The 21,092-nt window shown below is 46.6% G+C and overlaps 1 protein-coding gene across 1 annotated transcript in view; it reads left to right on the top strand.

Annotated features, from left to right (window-relative positions):
* The window catches only part of NFX1 (nuclear transcription factor, X-box binding 1), a gene marked incomplete at its 5' end in the record, with an annotated part of 80,963 nt that overhangs the window by 39,786 nt on the left and 20,085 nt on the right, over positions 1 to 21,092 (top strand). The window contains 9 exons of the mRNA XM_056862503.1: positions 821 to 940; positions 2,671 to 2,750; positions 12,265 to 12,495; positions 14,036 to 14,109; positions 15,746 to 15,847; positions 16,255 to 16,296; positions 16,704 to 16,802; positions 18,032 to 18,098; positions 18,750 to 18,895. Of these exons, the coding sequence (XP_056718481.1) occupies positions 821 to 940; positions 2,671 to 2,750; positions 12,265 to 12,495; positions 14,036 to 14,109; positions 15,746 to 15,847; positions 16,255 to 16,296; positions 16,704 to 16,802; positions 18,032 to 18,098; positions 18,750 to 18,895 (961 nt within the window). The remainder of the gene's footprint in view (positions 1 to 820; positions 941 to 2,670; positions 2,751 to 12,264; positions 12,496 to 14,035; positions 14,110 to 15,745; positions 15,848 to 16,254; positions 16,297 to 16,703; positions 16,803 to 18,031; positions 18,099 to 18,749; positions 18,896 to 21,092) is intronic.

The following is a 21,092-nucleotide window of genomic DNA, read 5'->3' as shown; positions in this document are numbered from 1 at the left end:
CCCTCAACCTGCTATGCATGTTATATTGTCATCCTAAGCAGAGTTATGCCATTCCAAGTCCATTGACTTCAGTGGAATTAGAAGGGTGTAACTGCTTAGGATGACTGTTAAATCAGTTTGTCCTTCCTTTTTTTTGAGGGGTGGGGGGCAGCCTTCCCAGCTCAGTCACAACAGGCAGATTTCAACTCTGTTCCAACACTGATTTAATAAATTGTTCTCTCTAACTCACTTGCAACAATCTCTGTTTATTTTGTTTTTGTAGTTAGAGACTACCAACCATGTTTGCTTTTGAATTTCTTGAAAAGTATGTTAATTTTGCTCTCATTTTTGAGCTTTTTAAAAAATGATGGCTCCTGGCAAATTATTGCCAAAGAGCACTCCATTTTCCCTTTATGTACTGTCTTCGATTTTCTAGCATTACTTAGTAATACTTTTAGTAATATTTGATAATACTTTTAAAAAATCATGATGAGCCTTTTTTACTGCAATTCAGTAAGATACCCATTGCCCTTCAACAGTTGGAGCAATTTCGTTTTGTGAAAGGTATTTCTTAGTCAGCTTCTTAACTATTTTGAAGCAATGATTTTACTTAACTTCTGTATACACAGCAGGTCTTCCTTTTTTTCCTTGTGCTCTTATCCAGGTTCTGTCTTCTTTATCTAATTTATTCTAATTTCTTAACATTGTCTGGAATTGTTTATTGTTGTGCTTTGCTGTTTTCATAACTGAGATTTTATTTTAACAGCTTTGCCTTAGAAAACTATTGATCCTTAAATTTGATTGAAGTGCAGATTAATTTGTATTGGTTTTATTCTTACAGGTTTTGAGGAATTAACTTGTTATTGTGGTGAATCAGTGATTTATCCCCCAATACCTTGTGGTACTCGAACACCTGAGTGTAAAAATTCATGTACCAGACCCCATGAATGTGATCATCCAGGTAAAATCTACATTCAAACTTTAATGTTTGTAAATGTCAAACAGACATGGAAAATCTACACTTTCCAGGGTATCTTATAAAGAATACAGATGTATTGCTTTGAAGTTGGCTGTTAGGGGGAAAGTCCTCAGATTTTTGAACTCCTGCACTTCTTCTTTTTTTAAAAAATAAACTGTTTATTTAATTCTTGCACTTCTAACTGTGCAATCCTTACAGGTGGGGGGGAGGCACAAGGAGATAGGAGCCGGCGTGAGCCCTGCACCAGTGTTAATGTCACTTGCACCAGCTGAACTGGCACTAACGCCGGCGCAAGACAGTAACACCGGCTCTGGGGAGCAGCCCGGCAGCACAAGCCATGGGCACCAACGCTGGCACAGCCTCACTGGCAGCGTTTTCCCAGCACAAGGCTCGTGCTGGCATCAAAGGGGGCATTCCTGGGGCAGAGCTGACTTCAGTCAGTTGCCAAAGCCCTTTTGGCCCAGGAACATCTCTTTTTTGCAAGTGCCGAGTTAAACCTGCAAAAAATGCCAGCGTAGCCCTGTGAAACTCTATGGAGGAGTTTCACGGAGCTTGGGGGGGATTTCATTTTATTGTAGCTTCTGCGCTTCTGCAAGCCGCTCAGGAGGCGGTGCAGCTATGCCGTCTTGGAACCTGTCGTAAGTACCCCCCCCCCATTAGGATTGGGCTGCCTTTCTAGTATGAGGGCATTCAAACCATTTTTTAAAAATTAGACATTGACATTTAAATTGAGTTAGTTCAGTAATTGAACTTTACATATACTTTGACTTTTAATAGAAAATACTCTTGGATCCTTTATGCAAATTTCCTATATTCTATTGCCAATAGAGATATCAAGGAAATGGTTATTTGGTCAGTTGTTCATTTGAACAATATAACTTAAAATGAGATCAGAATAAATAAATGTGATTTGGTTTCCCATGTAGAGCAATAACATATTAGTGTCATCTGTTTACAGTGTGAGGTAGGCAGGTTCAGACCCCCGTTTAGTTCATGTTCTAATAAACAGCCCTTCTCTCCTGAGCTCTACAAGACAGGGGACCATTGGGACAGCCACTTACTTTAAATGACTTTTCTTGTTTCTCTGGAGTTTTCCCTTTACACTGTAGCCCAGTTGAGCCTGACTCTTATATCCTATGACTTCTCGCAAGGGAGACCTGAATGTATTTGTTTGTTGGCTTAAGGAAGCCACGATACAGGAACTTGAAACTTGGACTGTTCTAGGGTATTTATTAAAGTTTTTTTGTTTGTTTTTAATAACCTGGTCCATAATACCCCAAGTTCATATAGCATGGTGTTAGTAGAACAGCCAGAAAAAAGTGAACCGTTGTATTCTATTTAAGTGACTTAAGTTGGAAACTGAGAGCCAACATGGTTTAGTGGTTAAAGTGTCGAACTAGGATCTGGGAAACCAGGTTCAGATCCCCACACTGCCACAGAAACTTGCTGGGTGACCTTGGGCCAGTCACACACTCTCAGCTTGAACCCTAGCAAGTATTTGCATGGGAGACCTCCAAGGAATGCCAGGGGCAAAACGCAGAGGCAGGCAATGGCAAACCACCTCTGAATGTCCCTTGCCTTCAAAACCTATGGGGTGGCCATAAGTCAGCTGTGATTTGATGTTAGACAGGCAGACAGACAGATAGATAGATAGAAAACCCGTGTCTTACGTTGTTTTTTACAATCTGTTTTGTTATGTTCTGTATTTTCAGTATATCATTCCTGTCACAGTGAAGAGAAGTGTCCACCATGTACATACCTTGTCCAGAAATGGTGTATGGGAAGGCATGAAGTAAGTCTATGTGTTTTTTGTGTGTGCATACAAATATAATACAGTGGTGTTGTTTTTCATAATGTACATATCACTTTATAAACATAAGATATTGTACATCTTCATGGCCTCTGTGCAGTCCCACATGAAATCTGCTCATGCGCAGGCCAGACACGGAGAAACTTTAGTATAGAAAGCTTCTAGAAGGGACGACTCCCCTCCCCTCTCGCCCGTTTCCTGCCTGACAACAGCTTTTCCGCCAAAACAGGTGAGGGGGAGGGGTGGCAACCATCCCTCAGTTCTTCCTTCGCTGCCGCGGAGTTCGAACGCATAGAGAGCTTCTCTTCACTTTCCTCTTCTTTCTCTTTTCGATTCTACAAGAGTGTTCTGCATGGCCCTGTTTAAGAATGATGTGTCCTGCGGCACTAAGATGTCACAGAACGACGACCACAAAGAATGTTTATACTGTCTGGGTGAGGGCCATGTCACCAGTGCTTGCAGAGTCTGCAGTAGCTTCACACCCTGGGCCATACAAGGAAGGGAGGCTAGACTTAAAGCCTTCCTATACGAAAAGGCACTGGCCCCCTCGAAGCCTTTGACTACCAAGGCAGGGAAATGGACGTGGTCTGGCTCTTCTTCCTCTAACTCCACCCAGAAGAAGGCTTCCTCTGAACCTAACCCCAAAAGGTCTACCAATACTGGGTCGAGCTCCAGGGGCCACTCTCCACGCCATTACTCGCCACTGGTACCAAAAAATTCGGAACCGAAGAAGAAGCCTCAGTCCAATTCCCCGGTAGTGGCCCCTCTCATGGTATGGAGTTGCCGACGGAACCAGTGCAGAAATTCCGCTCGCCTAGGCGTCATGCCCCCTCAAGGGAGCAATCGCCTAAACAGCTACCCTCGCAGGCTCCAAGAAGAACCTCCTCTTCGGAGCACCTCTCCGAGGGGTCCCATGATTTGCTTGTCTCCCTCGGCTCAAGGCTCCATTCATATCGATGTGCCTTCAACCTCAGACTCCTTCATATCTACCCGGCATCGGCATTCGTGGAGAGAATTGGTACAACACTGATTTGGACAGCTACAGGACCAATTCATCTCGTCGACAGCAGACCCGATCGCTACCGTCTTTCCTCCCCAGAGCTGTACCGTTCACCTCACCTTTACAGGCGTAGCAGGTCACCGCTGATTAAGAGTCGCTACTCAGAACCGAGTCATTCTCCTACTCCACAACGCCCAAAACGACAGCCTCTCTATATACCAGGGGGACACCAAACCCGGTCCAGCGGTCAACAGGATCGTGATCCTCCCTCAGGATGTGAATCACGCCACTCCCCACGCTTCAGGCAGGTCTTGGATCCCTCTGTGGACTAAGACTGATTATGGAGAAAGGTTGGAGAGATGCTTGGAAACCTCCTCGATCCTGTCTCCAGATGATATGGTGGGGGACCCCTCGCCCGTGTCCCCCACAGAGGATATTTGGCGTATAACAAACAATTAACCAGGATGGCTACCACCATCGGTATGGTGGTAACTCCACTTGAGCCAGAAGAGGAGGACCCCGTGATGGACGTGCTCCATTCAAAAGAAGTAGCGCCCATTCCCATTCCCATGGTGAAGGGTATTCGCAAAATTGCCCTTTTTAACTCTGCCAAACCCTCCTCACATCCCCCTGTAGCACTTAAGGTGGATAACCTCTATAGAGTCCAAGATGCTGACTCTGAATGTCTCTACCACCGTGTGTGTGTGTGTTAAGTGCCGTCAAGTCGCTTCCAACTCATGGCAACTCTACCACCACCCACCCAATAACCCAGTGGTTGCTGAGACACTAACGTCCAAAGGCAAACCAGGCCCACACGCATCCCCCCTTGATAAGTAAGGGAGGAAGCTGGATCTCTTGGGCTGTAAGGTATACTCCCTGAGATCCCTGGGTGTACATGTAGCGAGCCATGGGGCCCTCATGGCTCTCTACAATATGTTTATGGGGGAACAATTCTATGATCTGATAGATCTCCTTCCCGAGGATAAAAGGGTGATTGGATGAGCTATGCAATCAGAAGGCTTCAGGATGGGTTCCCACCAACTTTATTCAGTGAGGCATACGGCCGACATGGCCAGTAAAGTTATGGCCTCCAGCATCCTCTTGCGTAGGCATTCCTGGCTCAGGTCCTCCAACCTTTCTCCGAAAGGCCAGACTCGAGGACATGCCATTTGACGGCAAGGCCTTGTTTCATGAAGCAACTGATGAGTTCTTGCATAAGTTCAAAAAAGACCGGCTTATGGCCAAGTCCCTTGGGGTTACAACCCAACCATCTACTGCCCCCTCTAAACAAAAAATTAGGCCTAGATCGGGCCCACCTTACTTCCAAATAGAATAACAGAGCATAAAGGAAAGGGTGACAGCTATGTGGCTGTCTTGCTGAAACTTGGTAATATAGATGCACAGGAAGGGTGAGAGATTACATATTGAAAACAAAGTAGGTTCCCAGAACTTCAAAAAACAAAGTAGGTTCCCAGAACTTCAAACAGAGAGTGGTAGGCATAACAGCCCTTGCAACCTTGGCTGCGGTTCAGTAAGGATAACATTCCTTGAGTCTGGATGGCAGGATGTACAAAGAGTGAACAACACTGATATGCCTGACATTCTGCCCCCCTTAAGGCCCCCTCCCGCCTCGCGAGGGGGACGGTCTATCCAGGTAGGCGGTGTGGAAGGCGGTTACTAAGTGCAGGGCGGAGACATCCTGGGCCCGCACCCATTCATCGTAGGCCGGGGGGAAGTGCTTCCATCGAATAAGATACTGCAAGGATTCATGCCGTATACGTGAATCTAGGATCTTTGACACTTCGAAATGCTCCTCCCCCCCCCCACCATCACGGGCTGCTCAGGAGGTGGCTCCGGATGCCAGTCTGAGGAGGCGACATGAGGTTTAAGGAGGCTGACGTGGAAAACAGGGTGGATACGTCTCAGGGTTTTGGGGAGGGTCAGCTCCACAGTGACAGGATTGATGATCTGGGCAATGGGATAGGGTCCAATGTACTTGGCACTGAACTTATGGCAAGGTCGGGTGGACCGTAGGTTTTTAGTGGAAAGATACACTAATTCACCGACCTGGAAATCTTTGCTGGGGGAGCAATGCTTATCTGCCTGCTCCTTATATTTGCGCTTGGCTCTCTCCAGGTTGCTTACCAGCCAGGGCCAAGTGGTGCGGAGGGTATGTGCCCAAGAGGCTATATCGGAATCCCCCTCCCCCTCAGGTACTTCTACCGGAGCAATAGGACCGAAGTCTTGACCGTACACAGCATAGAAAGGGCTGAACCCTGTAGATTGATGGACAGCATTATTGTATGCATATTCTGCAAAAGGTAATAGTTCTACCCAGTCATCTTGGTGGTAATTAACATAACAACGTAAATAACATTCCAACACAGCATTAACACGTTCGGTTTGTCCATCCGTTTGGGGATGGTAAGCACTTGACAACCCTTGTTCCACCCCCACCAGTTTAAGGAATGCCTTCCAGAATTTTGCTACAAAACTACTTCCGCGTTCGCAAATTATCTTGCGCGGATACGAGTGTAACCGGACCACATGCGACATGAAGAGGCGGGCCAACTTGGGGGCGGAGGGAATACCCGCACACGGAACCAGATGTACCTGTTTGGAAAATAAGTCAATAACAACCCAAAGTACAGTTTTTCCCCCACTAAGGGGGAGATCCGTCATGAAATCCATGGCAATCACTTCCCAGGGTTTGCTGGGAATCTCTAGTGGTTGCAGTAGTCCTGGGGTTTTGCCTTGAGATCGTTTGACTGTGGCACAGATGGGACAGCTGCGAATAAAGGAGTCTACATCAGAACGCATTCCCCCCCACCAAAATTGTCTGCGCAACAAGTGGAGAGTTTTCAGAAACCCAAAGTGTCCTGCAGTTTTAGCTCCATGGGCTAACTGTAGAACTTCTCGTCGAAGTATTTTAGGCACGTATAGTTTTGAGTCTTTGTACCAACAACCTCCTTTCTCAAGTACACCTTGGGGCAAGGTTTGGGCAGTGCGTTCGGCTAGGCACTGAGTCCGAAGGGAGTCTAGGAAGGTATTGGAGATGGTCACCCCCTCTCCTTTCGTAGGAGAGGGTGAATCAGGAGTTGGTGGAGGTGGAGGGAGAGGAGGGACTGGTTGCTGCGGAGCGCTGGAAACAGGTGGCGCAAGGGGGGCAGGCGAGGGAGCCTGCTGGTCTGGGCTGGATACCTTGTTGGCTACGGTATGGTTTTCCTGCCGGAGCCGGGTTTGGGCTCGGGTTTGCACGGCTAGCAGGGGCAGGGCTTCCCTTTGCGCCAGGGTAAATAAAGAGTCTGTCGGTCGATCAGGTTTTATTGGATATTGAGGCAACCGGGATAGGGCATCTGCAAGCACATTCTGTTTCCCGGGCACATGTCTGAGAACGAAACGGAATTGAGCAAAGAAGTCTGCCCAACGCTGTTGTTTCGTGGATAATTTATGGGTCCCGGTGAGGGCAGCTAGATTTCTGTGATCGGTCCAAACTTCAAAGGGGATCCCGGATCCCTCCAGGAATTGCCTCCACAGTGTAAGGGCATGGTGGACGGCTGCTGCTTCCTTTTCCCAAATGGGCCAGTTTAGTTGGGAATGTGCAAACTTCTTTGAGAAGTAGGCACAGGGATGCAGGAGACCGTCCGTTCCTCTCTGGAGTAGAGCCCCCCCCCATGGCTACGTCGGATGCATCAACCTGCACAATAAACATTTGGTTCGGATCTGGGTGCTGCAGGACCGGTTCAGAAGTGAAAAGTAATTTAAGGGCTACAAAGGCAGACTGGCACTGAGCAGTCCACAGTATTTTGGCAGAGGGCAATGTCGCAGAAACCCCTTTGCCCTTCGTTTTCAGGAGGTCAGTGATTGGCAGCGCCACTTGAGCAAAATTGGGAATGAAACCGCGGTAGAAATTGGCGAAGCCCAGGAATTGCTGTACTTGTTTGCGGGTGGAGGGCGGAGTCCAGTCCAGTACCGATTGGACTTTAGAGGGATCCATGCTAAGGCCACGGTGAGAGATTATGTAGCCCAAAAACGTTATCTGCTTTCGGTGAAATTCGCATTTAGACAGTTTTGCATAGAGTTGGTGGTTACGTAGTCGTTGCAAAACTTCTCTGACCAGAACAACATGTTCCTCCATGGTTTTTGAATAAATAACAATATCATCCAAATAAACTACCATGCCGCGGTACAACAAATCATGGAGGATTTCGTTAATGAGTTGCATGAAGACCCCTGTGGCCCCCTTCAATCCGAAAGGCATCACAAGAAACTCATACATTCCAAAACAGCTAGAGAAGGCGGTGAGGGGTTCGTCCCCCTCACGAATCCGGACGCAGTAGTAAGCTTCCACCAAGTCCAATTTGGAGAAAATGTGACCCTCCTGTAACTGCCCCATGATATCTGAGATCAACGGTATGGGGTAGGCGTTGGCTTGGGTAACTGCATTAAGCTTTTGGAAGTCAATGCATAAACGCAGGTCACCCTCCTTTTTCCGGACAAAGAACGCTGGGGCTGAGTTGGGAGCGTTCGATGGCCGAATGAACCCTCGAGCAAGATTTTTATCCAAAAAATCACGTAATACAGGGCGTTCGGAAATGCTCATGGGGTAAATCTTGCTTTTAGTCAGTGTGCAGTCTTTATCTCAATGGCACAGTCGGTGGCACGATGGGGGGGGGCAAGGCGTCACATTCTTTAACATCAAAGACATCTGCAAAGTCTCTGTAAGCGTCAGGCAAAGGCTGTGGCGATGCGGTATCGGAGGTTAAAGCCGGAGTGGGTGGAGACGTTACTGCGACTCCTTGTCGGTGCTGTTCGCACATAGGATTGGTAAAGGAAATAGTATCCGTTTCCCAGTCTATATAAGGACTATGGCCTTTAAGCCAATTAATCCCTAGGACAACTTCGAACCGAATGGGGGCTATGGTGAAGTCTATTTGTTCCCAATGGGAACCTATACCCATCGCCACTCCCTGTGTGCGATGATCGACTGGTCCCCCCTTAAAAGGGCTTCCATCCATCTGGGCAAATTGGACAGGAGCGGGTAGCGCCTCGGACTTGACTTTGAGAGCTGCAAATGTGGCTTCACTAATTAAAGTGCGACCGCAGCCAGAGTCAATAAGTGCCTTGACAGGCAGTTGGGGGGCCCCCTTATAGTGTTGTAACACTGCGTCCACATAAACAGTGGTTTCCACTTCACTCACCTTGACGGGAGCTTTGGGTTTAGCAGGAGATTCTGCAGGGGTCTGTGGAGACGCTCCACTCACCAGAGACCGAATCCGTTTTTTGACAGATCAAGAGGGGTTTCCAGGTTTAGAGCTGGAGCGTTCCACTGATCCTCGTCAGAAGAAGGAGAGTTGTCCCCCATTGGGGCACTTGTAATCCGAGACCCTGCGGGGTCGCTTGGTGCAGAAAGGTTAGCCGATTCCTCAACGTGAAGTGCAGAGGGTGTGGGTCGTCCCGGCGCTGTGCTGCAGGTGGCCGCGGTGCCTCTGCGTTGAGGTCTTCCTTGAGCTCGGAGTGGCACGCTGGGGCGGGTGGTCTCCGGTCGTTGAGGGCAAGTCGCTGCAAAGTGGCCCAATTCCCCGCACACGAGGCAAGCCCCCCTCTGGAACCTCGTTTCGCGATCCTGAGGTGGTCGCGTTGGTTTCCACAGGCTGGGGAGCGGCGCTCTTGATGGGGCTTTTTGGGAGCTCTTATCCTTGTGTCATTGCCGGACCAGGGATATGAAACGTCGGCGGCTTTCAACTTCTTCCGCCAGTAAAATCCAATCTTCGAGGGTGTTGGGATCGCCTCGCATATATGACCAGTTCAAAATGTCAGGGTGTAAGGCTTCCCTGAAGTAGTGGATTAGGGTGGCTTCCAGCCAGTCTTCTATTCTACTGGCTAGTCTCTGGAATTCATCTGCAAATTCTCGGACTGGAGAAGAGCCTTGCCTGAGTTGTAGAAGTTCTGCCTTGGCTCGTTCTCCCATAAAGGGGTCTTCAAACCGTCTCCGCAAGGCAGTCATGAAATTGTTGAGGGAGCGGATAGACCAAGACGGAGTGTCAAATTGGAGGACCATCCAGTCAGCTGCTTTCCCCGTCAATAGAGAAGCTACAAAACGGACTCGGCTATCCTCTGTGGGAAAGAAGTGCCCTTGTTCCCGCATATAACTGTCCACTTGATGTAGAAAACAGGGTAGAGTCTCGAGCGAGCCATCATAGGTCATTTTCAATCGGGGTTGTTTCCATGGACCGGGTATGGGTTGTCCCAGTTGTATGGGTGCCCCGGGAGCTGGGGCAACTGGCGCTCCGGGGACCAGTGGTTGAACGGGGAGGTTAGCTGGTGGTTGAGCTGGCACCACCGGCTGAACTGGTGGGTGAACTGGTGCGGCGGGCCCGGGGAGGATGGGCTGCGCCGGGGTTACCTGCGCCCGCTGTAATCGTTCGTTTTCTTGGAGCAAACGTTCCATTTGTTCTTGGAGACGGTCTACACGATCATATAATTCTCGGTTCTGCGCTCACAACAAGTGCACCTCGTCCTCAGGTCCCCCCGTACGGTGCGCCCGGCTGGCTCGGAAGCCCATGGCCCAGTGGGAGCTGTCTCCATACAAGTCCTCCTCGTCAGAATTGTCGGACCCCTGAAGCCGTTCTGCGAGGCGCCGTGCGCGTTGGGTGGTGCGGGACGGGGCAAAAGTCGGGGAAAACATTGATCCCCACGAAGGGCCAGTTTGACCGGGATCCTTGGGGCGCACACTCGCCCGTGCTCGTTCCGTAGCCAACTGTTGTTCCTTGTCCCGTGCGGCTTGAGCTTTGGCCGCCGCCTCCGCCGCTGCTTCTCTGTCCGCGAGAGTTTGAGCGGCCTCGAGTTTCAAGGTAATATCAGCGGTCACAAGCGGTAAAAGTTCCTTCTCCAAGAGGGCGAGGAGCGGTTCGGACTCCCCACCCAACAGCGGTTGAATCTGGACTGCGAGCGCAGGTGCATTAGCCCCGAAAGTTGGGGACAACAATTGTGATAGAGTGGCTACCGTAGTATCCTTGGTGAGATCCACAAATAGAAGCGCTGTTTGGATAGCGATCCGTTTCGCCTTTGCCTGACAGTCGGCTGCATTCGGCACCAAAGAAAAACCTGCCGGTGTGGCTCCTGCCATGGCTCCTGTTGAGTGAGTTTCACGAGTAATAAGTTTATCCAACAAACCGGTTAGTATTTGTAAATCCTCCGCTGCTAGTTGGGCATCATCTACCAACCGCTCAAGGACTTGGAGGTCTAAACAGGTGTTGGTATCCTCAACGTCAGACATCCAAGGAAAAGTCACTAGAGAACGCCATTGGGACTGTAGTAATCCATTAAGGCGACTAACTTCCGTGCTAGTCCTGCTCAGCTCAGCTACAACGTCCCGAAAGAGATTGGGGTCGTCACCTTCCAGGGTTGGTCCAGACACCCGTAGTCCGGGGATCACAACCAGCTGGTTTGAGATGAATCGCACGGGGCACCGGCCCCTGTGGGATCACTCGGAGAGCGCTCTCCTCGCTCCCATCCGAGTGGCAGGCGAACCCTCCTGGGCTCCAGCCTGATGGAGGAAAGTAGATAGGTGGGATAGAGATAGCTGTCACAATGTAAGCCCTTGGTCCAAATGAACCAGAAACCACGACATAGACAATTAGGTCCAAAGAAGCTGGTCTTTACTGGTCAAATAGAATAACAGAGCATAAAGGAAAGGGTGACAGCTATGGGGCTGTCTTGCTGAAACTTGGTAATATAGATGCACAGGAAGGGTGAGAGATTACATATTGAAAACAAAGTAGGTTCCCAGAACTTCAAAAAACAAAGTAGGTTCCCAGAACTTCAAACAGAGAGTGGTAGGCATAACAGCCCTTGCAACCTTGGCTGCGGTTCAGTAAGGATAACATTCCTTGAGTCTGGATGGCAGGATGTACAAAGAGTGAACAACACTGATATGCCTGACACATGCACTAAATTTGAAAACTACCTAATGGTGAACATCTGAATAGTACTGGATTTTGTGCATAGGTTCCTCATGTATCTTCTGTTATACACATATGTCTGTCTGATGGCTTAGAATAGGTATTACAAAACCATTCAGAAGTGGAGATCATTACCTTTAGAGAGCCAGTGTGGCATAGTGGTTAATAGCAGTGGACTTTAATCTGGTGAACCGGGTTCAATTCCCCACTCCTCCACATGTAGCCTGCTATGTGACCTTGGGCTAGTCACAGTTCTCTTAGAGCTCTCTCAGCCCCACCTACCTCACAAGGTGGCTGTTGTGGGGAGGGGAAGGAAAGGTGATTGTAAGCCACTTTAAGACTCCTTATAGGTAGAGAAAAGTAGGGTATGAAAAACAACTCTTCTTCATGCAACTATTTGTAAGAAGTCACTCTACAGCATTAAAAGGGCCTTCTGAATTTATGGCATGGAGACAGTATTTGTGCTTTTTAAGTGTCCCATTGGTACTGGATGTTATCTGATTCTGTTTCATTTTCTCTTCCTCTGGTTCAGTTGCGCAACAATATTCCTTGTTACCTCACTGACATCTCCTGCGGCCTTCCTTGTGATCGAATGTTAAAATGTGGCATGCACAAATGTAAAAGGATCTGCCACAAAGGGGAATGCCTCATAGACGAAGAGTGCAGGCAACCATGTACTATTCTGAGGCTTCACTGCAACCACCCATGCATGTCTCCGTGCCATCCATCTTTACCTTGTCCGACAACATCTTGCAGTGCAAAGGTAGGCCGGTCTCACAAAGCAAGAATCAAGCTTTGACCTAAGACGAAACTATGTCTTTAAAATCCTGTTTGAAACCCCATTCAAGCTGGTATATACTGATGCTGAAGAACATTTTCATGAAAAGTTATGCTTTGCTTGACACCCCACAAACTGAATTTAAGCCATTGTTGTCCCAGAAGTTGATATCAAGCCATACTTGATATCCATACATTCGAGTCTGATCTTCACAACTTTTCTTCTTCGTTTTTTAACCTGCAATGCCAGGCCCAGATCTTGCACAAGTGATTCTCTTCTCTCTCCCCCCACCCCCATTCTTATGCTGTTGTCACTTTCTGTCTATCAAATTGGTTGTGCCACATTGAACATGCATTACTGTGGCTTCCAGCATAATCCTAACAAGAGTTGTACCCTTCTAAGTCCATCGAATTCATTTCTTAGGATTTTATTTATTTATAAATAAATGTAAAACATTTTTAGCTGTCCTTCTTTCTTACAGAGCCCAAGGCAGTTTGCAATAAAAAGTAGAATACACATAAAAACCAAATTTTAAATTTACACTTTAGGTTTGCTAATAACTTCATCTAATGTGGCTCTACATAAAACTGTATTAAATTGAAAGTTCTTTTTAAGTTCTTTTCAGGAGTCTAAATTGGGGAAATAGAAGCAAGTGAAAAATAGAATTCCTGTCATCATTTCTCCCCTTGGTGTTCTCCTCATTTAAATTTTAAGGCAATACGAGGACACTAGATGTGACCCCAGAAATACAGAGTTACTCCAGTTTAATCTCATTAATAGCAATGGGAATAGATTGAACACATGAAGCTGCCTGATACTGAATCAGCCCACTGGTCCATCAAGGTCAGTATTGTCTACTCAGGCTGGCAGCGGCTCTCCATGGTCTCAGGTTGAGGTCTTTCATGTCAATGCCAACCTGCTCCTTACTGGAGATGCAGCCAGGGATTGGATGTGGGCCCTTCTGCAGGCCAAGCAGAGGCTCTGCCACACTGAACCACAGTCCCAGAGTACACTGTCGCACTGTCATACTCTCAGTCATTCCAGGAAGATTTTTGTGCAGATGATTTGAGTTGCCAAAGTGAATCCAAATGTTGCCGTGGGTGCAGTTTTTTAGGTTGCCCAGGTAACCATGGCCAATGCTTGTCTGTGGTTGCCTAGGCAACCTAAAATAGCTACTGAGGTCTCATGAGGTAGTCTTGTGAAATTTCAGTTCTTTTTTTACTATACTGTGAAACTTAAATATGTTCAGTAGTAAGAGAGGAAGTGTGGGCAGCACAGAGACTGGGGTGGGGAAAAGTAGAAATTGGAACAAAAGAGTGGGGAAATGTGGACCTCAGGAGGCTGAAAGGAGGCTGAAAGGAAATTCCCCTCTCCTCTGAGTGTTGCGGTTCCCCTTCTAGTCTACCTTAACAATGCTAGTCAATTGCCTTTTGAGGAATCAAGTGTTGTCAGCAAAGGTTTTGGAGTATTGGATGCCTGCCATGTTTGGGGAAAGTATTTAGTTACTGTTTTTGTGACAAAACAGGTTGAACTTCAGTGTGAATGTGGAAGAAGAAAGGAGGCGATGGTTTGTTGGGAAGCATCTAGTATGTATCAAAGGTATGTAGTAATTTTTTTTTTTACAATCTTCTGGGCACTAATCAGATGTAAACACGTCAGCTTTTTTTCTCTGAATACAGTTGCATTTATTTCCACTGTCCTTTCGTTCCTCTAGAACAGGGGTGGGGAACTTTTTCTCCTGCCAAGGGCCATTTGGGTATTTATAACATCATTCACGGGCCATACAAAATTATCAACTAGAAAATTAGCCAACCAGGCCCCAAGCAGGCAGCTACCCCAGATGCCCCCCCGTGCGCGGGCAAGCAGGCAGGCATCCAACCGGTGGCAAACTCGCCCACCTGGTGGCACAGGATGGTCTGTTGCACCACCTGGGTGTAGCTGTCCAGCTGCATGCCGGAGTTGCTCCTGCTCCGCATGGTCGGGGCCGGATTCTACAACCGGCTCCTGCTACCTCTGCCTGCAGGGATGAAATGAGGGCACACGGGCTAAGAACTTGCCCCCTCCCGCGCATTCTAGCCCTGCCCCCTTTAACTTCTCCATTGTCGCCACTTCCGCCTCCAGCCCTCTTGTAGTACAGAGGGAATATGTTTCTCCATGGCCCGGGTGGGAAAGGGTTAACACCGTTTCTTGGGTGGTCTAATGACTCTTCTGCAAGGGGGGGAAAGTTTCCTTTTCTCAGGAAAACAAATTCACATCCGTCTTGAATAGAGGCTATTCCTATCTGCGGGAGGGGGCGGATCACCAGTCTTAGATCCTTCTGATCTAGATATCTGCCAGGACCCATGAAGGGCCAGACCAAATGATTTTGTGGGCCTTAAACGGACCCCGAGCCTGACGTTCCCCACCCCTGCTCTAGAAGAAATTGTGTTTCCTTGAACATACATTCTGCACTGTGTGAAGTGTTCTTCTCAAGCTGCTTATAGGATGTGGCCTTACAATATATAGTTCCTTTACTGAAAAATTCTGTTTCTTTCCCTGCCCCCTGCCAGCAGGTTAAAGGTTTGGCTCTGTGTTAATGTTGACTGTACTGGGGAAAGTAACAGTCTCTCCATACACTATTAAACAGAAAACATTTAAAATATTTAGACTTGGAATATTTTTGTATTCCTCATTTTAAAAAACTCATTGTGGCATCATTTATATTCTTATTCACAACTACACAGTTGATTAACCTGAAGTCCACCTATGGAATGGTTTCTGATGTGGACCTTTATATACCACCGTACATTAGTTTAAAAGTGTGTCTGAATTAACTAATAAGTAATCCAACGCATTGGGTATCTTAGAATTTTCTTCTCCAGCTGCGTATTCAGAATACCAGAGTAAAATAATTAGACTTCTTTTGACAAATCCTGCCAGGGAAGCAGGGCATTTTAGTAAGACATCCCTTTACTAATTTGGCACTAATACCTACATTGAATGTCAGTTAATTTGCCCCCCATTGGCAGAGGTCGCGGCCAAAGGTTCATAAACAGGATTTGCAACTTTTGCAAATAGAACCTCCTGTGGAAATGTGTAATTTATTTTCCAGCATTCCTGATGAGAGGGATTAGTTTATTCCAGAGTTGCAAAATTCTTTGAGGTTAATGGTGTCTTTATCCCTGTTGTTTACCCAATCAGTGCCCTCACCTTCTGTAGCCTCATTCGTGGTCCATAAGGTATCATTCTCTTCCAGAATAGCTGCAATTTCCATAGCTTCTAAGTTGACAGATCCACAACTGGGAGATTCAGTGGAGATTAGCAGATTGATTACCAAAAAAGAAATGAAACAAGCCAGGTAATGAAACAAATGCTTAAATACAATCTACCTGCTGCTGACAAGAGATGTTTCCAAGCTTTTTCACTAAGCATTTGCTGTTAATGGTTGTTTAGAACTCAAGTGCTTGCCTGGGCATTTTACTTTGCAGAACAGAAGTTGTTCTCTTTAAGCTTTGACTGCTGGTGGCCCTTCTATTGCTGGTGTGCTTCTGGGCTTTTCCATAGTCTCCTGTGGAAGGTTAGGAAAGCTGCTTCATGGAGAATTAACCAGTTCAGCCAGTGGGTCTAAATAGTAGCTTTATAAGTCATGTCATTGTAATTGTCAGCCTTGATTCTTGCTGGACAGTCTTTTTTAAGGGGGTTTCATAGCAGAGTATTCAGAAAAACATAATTGCTTTCTGCAGTCTGCACTTTCTGTTTATCTAGGCTGCAGTGTGATGAAGAATGTTTGGCGCTTGAAAGGAACCGGTAGGCAATGACCTTCATAATTTATTTTTGATAGGACCAAAAATTAGCTTCTGTTTTTAGGATGTGTAAAAATAACCATATAGAAGCAGATTATTAGGAGAGAATAAGCAAGATAGTGTAGTTAGGGCATGCTGTAGTTCCACTGTTGTTTATTTGACATAATCTTAAATCGGTAATTCCTGAAATAATCATGCTAAATATCCAGGATACCGTAGTACAAGAGCTATTTCAGGAAGAGCATATAGAAGCAAATGACACGGAATGGAGAAGGTGGCTGAAGGATGGTCTTGTACAGCATGTAACAAGGCCTTAAAAGTATTTGACTTCCATCATATGATGTACTGGGGCGTGGTTGGGTTAAAATATAGATGAACAAGGTCTTTTGCACATTTAATGTTTTCAATCAGGCGGTTTGCTGAGGCTCTCCATATCGATGACAATTCTGATCCTTTTAATGTTCGTTCCTCTGCACCCAAATACAGTGACATCTTGAAAGAGGATGGGAGGTATGTAAACTTGCTTAGAGGTTTGTGTGTCATCCAGAAAGCACAGAGTGTTTCCACACAAGTGGGCTATTGATTTCATTTGAGGAGCTGATGCTTGGAGAGTTCTTCTGGTTGTTAACGCTGATCTGTTTGTGATAAGCACCCCTTCTCCACACATTCATCTGATTGGGTTATCTGTTTTAATGTTTCCTTTTTTCCCTCTTGGTGACTTCTCCCATGATGTTGGATGGAGCCTCAAAGCCAACACTCATGGCAATAGCTGACCTGTGTTCTTAAATGCAGAAAGGCCCCATCACATGTAAAGCAAGATTACATTCAACTTAAAGTACAAATGAGACCTGGATCAGGGTGTGTGGTGTGTCTGAACCTTTTGCTGCTTCCCGAGTGCATATCCACTTCTAGAATGAAGCCTGATTGCAGCGTCAGGAAGCCCCCACTTGTAGGGCTCTTTTTGAACTTTAAATTTTGCCCTTGCTTTACTCATTATTAAGGCTGACACACATTGAAATATGTGGGTCTTTAAAATTGCAAGGTCAAACTGTCCTGAATATCATCATCGAGGTAATCTGCTAATGCACAGAAAACAGTTTGAAGCTTTTGAAATCTAGAAGATGTGTTTGCTCTTCCCCTTCTGTCTGTTTTTTAATTATACACACACACACACACACACACACACACGTATATATATTTTGCCATCAAGTCACATCTAACTTATGGCAACCCCATAGGGTTTTCAAGGCAAGAGACGTTCAGAGGTGGTTTGCCATTGCTTGTCTCTGCAATCAAAACAAGGAACATTAACACAGAGTTAAGAATAAAGGTTGCACTATCTGCTACAAGTAGGATGATTTGGAATTACCTGTATTGACATACTTTTCTTTGAACCTAGTCTTTTCTTTGAACCTATCGCTTTTCTCTTTGGAGAAAAAGCTGTGGAAATCTAAGTATTAAAAAATTAACACTCAAATGTAAAATCCATATAGTTCTTGCATTTTGGAGCAGTAATTTTCTTCATCAGAAGAAAAGCATTGTCTAAATTGGGGGCGGGGGACAACTCTTAAAAAATGTGCTGAAATTTTTTGCCGCCAAAATTTACTATGGTAAAATGAGATATGCAGTAAAAGAATGAAACATTTTGATAAGTTTGAATTATTGAGGAAAACTGCTTATTAGTATGCTTCAGTTGTTACAGTAGCCTTGGAAGTGATTTATATTCTTCATTATTTCAGAAAGGATTTCAAGTTTGTCAGTGAAACTGAGAAAGAAATGAAAGCCCTTGTAGAAGCTGTCAATAAGGTTAGTAAATGAATCCTGTGTATTCCCAAGTATAGTGATGGTAAAAGCTATGTATAGTTACCATTTTTTTAAGTAATCCTGTTTTATACAGAATTTGAAGTAAAAGAGGAAGAATCGCCACTGAATATGGATATTTAAAATACAATCTTATGTCAGCTTCATTGTCATAAACTGTTTTGACATAGGTTTTATTGCTAGGGTTAATGATGTTGACCCAAAGATACAATATTTGCTCATCAGTCGCTGTCTTGTTAACTGTGCTTAATTCCTCCTGCTTTGCCAAGTAGACTTCTACATAATGGAAACTTGTAATAGAAATTACAAGCTGGATCCAATACTACCACCAGTAGAGTGAAGCTGATGGAGCTAGATTGCCTCACCTCTCCACTCCTGTTGCAGCTTACTGAGTCCCCTCCCTGTTCTGCTTGGGTGGGGGGTGTCAAAGGACCTTCAAGGGGAAATTGTGGGATATACCTAGGATAGGGGAAGTTGGCGGAAATCTCCGTCCTCTTCTCCACCAGCACAACTGCCATTCCTCTGATGTATCTACCATTACTCTGGCAGATTGGCACGTTTGGATCTCACCAAGAGATCTGTACTGTATTTTTATCCAACTCATAAGGTTAACATGTCTTTCTTGGCCTAATATAGAGTAAACATACAAAGAAGAGTCATTGCTTCCCACCCATGAATAGAGAACACCGCAGAATCATCCATGAGCTTGCTCAGGCTTACGGCATTGAGAGTGTGAGCTATGATAACGAACCAAAGCGCAATGTTGTTATCAGTGCGGTGAAGTATGTTGTTCCATTTTCTTGTTATAAGTGGCAAAATAATCACCTTTAATAAATGCAGTAATATTAGTATTTGCTATATTTCAGCCAGTGTGTTTTTTACATTTACAATCAACACCTTGGCCATTCTTTGTGTATTAGATATTTTTGAAAATAGTGCTTTGCATTTGAATAGAAAAATTGCTATGAAATCGCATTGAAAACATTGCCATTTTATTCAGTGCCTATATTTTTCTTGGTCACCTCTTATATGTTGTTGCGGGAAAACGTAATTACGGGTACAGTCATTAGAGATAGTGGCTAGGGGTGTGCACCACTTTTTTTGGTTTCGGGTTTAATAGACCCAGAAATTTAAAAAAAAAAAAAAAACAGAAATATTGAAAATTTTCTGGGTAATAAACCTGAACCGGAAAAATACGGGGCACAAAGCTGAAGGCTGGAATCAGAGCGAGACCAGCCCTCGGTTCTGCATCTCTCTCCCCCCGCCCCCCCCAGCTGAAGTTCACATGGAGTTCCGCTGGGGTGGGGAAGAACTTTATTCATCCCCACCCCAGCACAGTCTTCAGTTTTTCGTCCCTGGACCCAGCCAGAAGTAGGTAGGGAAAGGGAGGGAGCAGGGTTTTAAAAAATGCGGCAGCGCAGTTGAAGTTGATGTATTTGGGGATCCGCTTTTTGGCTCCCTTTAATTGCCACCATTTTTTTCTGTATGCCCCTCCCCCCAAACAATACCAAAAATGTATTCCCCCTCCCCCCGGTTCTGCATATTGATATGCACACCACTAGTAGTGGTTGTTAATGGATTTATGCTCTATAAAGCTTTCTAATCCCCTTTTAAAGCCATCTGTGCTAATGCCAATCACTATGTCTTTTGGCAACTAATTAAACAGTTTAGTACCTCGTTTTGTGAAGAAGTATGTCCTCTCATCTGTTCTGAACCCATCAACTTCTTTGGGTGCCCGTGAGTTCTAGTATTATGGTAAAGGAAGAAAAATTCTAGCCACTTTCTCCAGCCCATGCATCATTTTATAGACTGCTGTCATGTTCCACTCTTACAGCCCATTCCTGGGGGATGGGAATTACGCCGTGGCTGGCGCAGCAACGGGAGAGTGGGGCCAACTCCTAAACAGTTTGCTGTGCTGCGCCCCACCCAGAAAAACCACGAAAATACACAGGAGGTGCCCAATGGCGTGGGTGCGCCGGGGCAAAAGGGGCAGGGCTGAGCAGTCAGCGGGGAGACAGACACGTGGGGGGGGGGCCAGGCAGCGGTGGGAAGGCGTGGTGGCAGTAGGCAAGGCCAGCAGGCTATGTGCCCCACCCCCGGGGCAGAAGTGGTTGAGGTGAAGGAGGGGGCAGGGGGTTGGAGGCAGGTGGTGGGTGTGGCCAGGGGACCTCCCAGTGCCTGCTGGGAGGAGGGTGGGGGTGGGAAGGCGTGCTTGTGGGGGCATCCTCCCAGCCCCGCTTTCCCCAATCCAACATATTGTCATGGTCCAGCCGGGTCCAGGGGACACTGAGGACTCCTCTGATGAAGTAAGCTGGCAGCCCTGGCTTTGATCCCCAGCCTGTAGCTGAGATTTTACAGAAAGAAGCAGCCCCTGGGGCCAGACTCAGACCTGCAGCCAGGAACTAGCAGAGCAACCCCTCAGCGCTCCAGCTTTGAGCCAGCTGCAGAAATCAGCTGCCTGTCTGCTCACTCCCCCTCGTCACCAGGGCCTCAGGAACAGTGGAGGAGGCAAACACGTAGGGCCTTACAGGAAAAGAGACAAAGTGCCCGCCTAGCAGCTCGGTACCGACCCAGCATTGACAGCAGGGATGAGTGTTTGCAGGAGCAGGTCTGAGGTGGCTGGCAGGTGCAGGGCATTACAGGCTGCCTGAGTGGCATCCTGTTTATAAGCAGCTGGAAAGGGCGTAGCTGTGTGGAAGCAACACATTTATCCACTCCTGACTTTGCTGTGAACTGTTTGCTTTATCTGGACCTCGGCTTAAACCTTTGGACCTGGCTTTTGGTTTACCCTTGGACTTGCCCCTGTGAAGTTTGAAACTGTTCGATGTGTGTGAGTTGGGGGTCGTGATAGATTGCTTCCACCCCAAAAACCAAAGCAAACTCACCATCCCTCGCTGGCAGGATGTAAGGGGCCGACATCTCTAAGGCAGTGGTGATTCAACTCCAGCCATTACAAGCACAGATAACACAGCTCAGTCA

Source organism: Euleptes europaea, chromosome 17 (genome assembly GCF_029931775.1).
Source record: "Euleptes europaea isolate rEulEur1 chromosome 17, rEulEur1.hap1, whole genome shotgun sequence".
Taxonomy (NCBI): domain Eukaryota; kingdom Metazoa; phylum Chordata; class Lepidosauria; order Squamata; family Sphaerodactylidae; genus Euleptes; species Euleptes europaea.
This window is presented reverse-complemented; position numbering and strand designations above follow the sequence as displayed.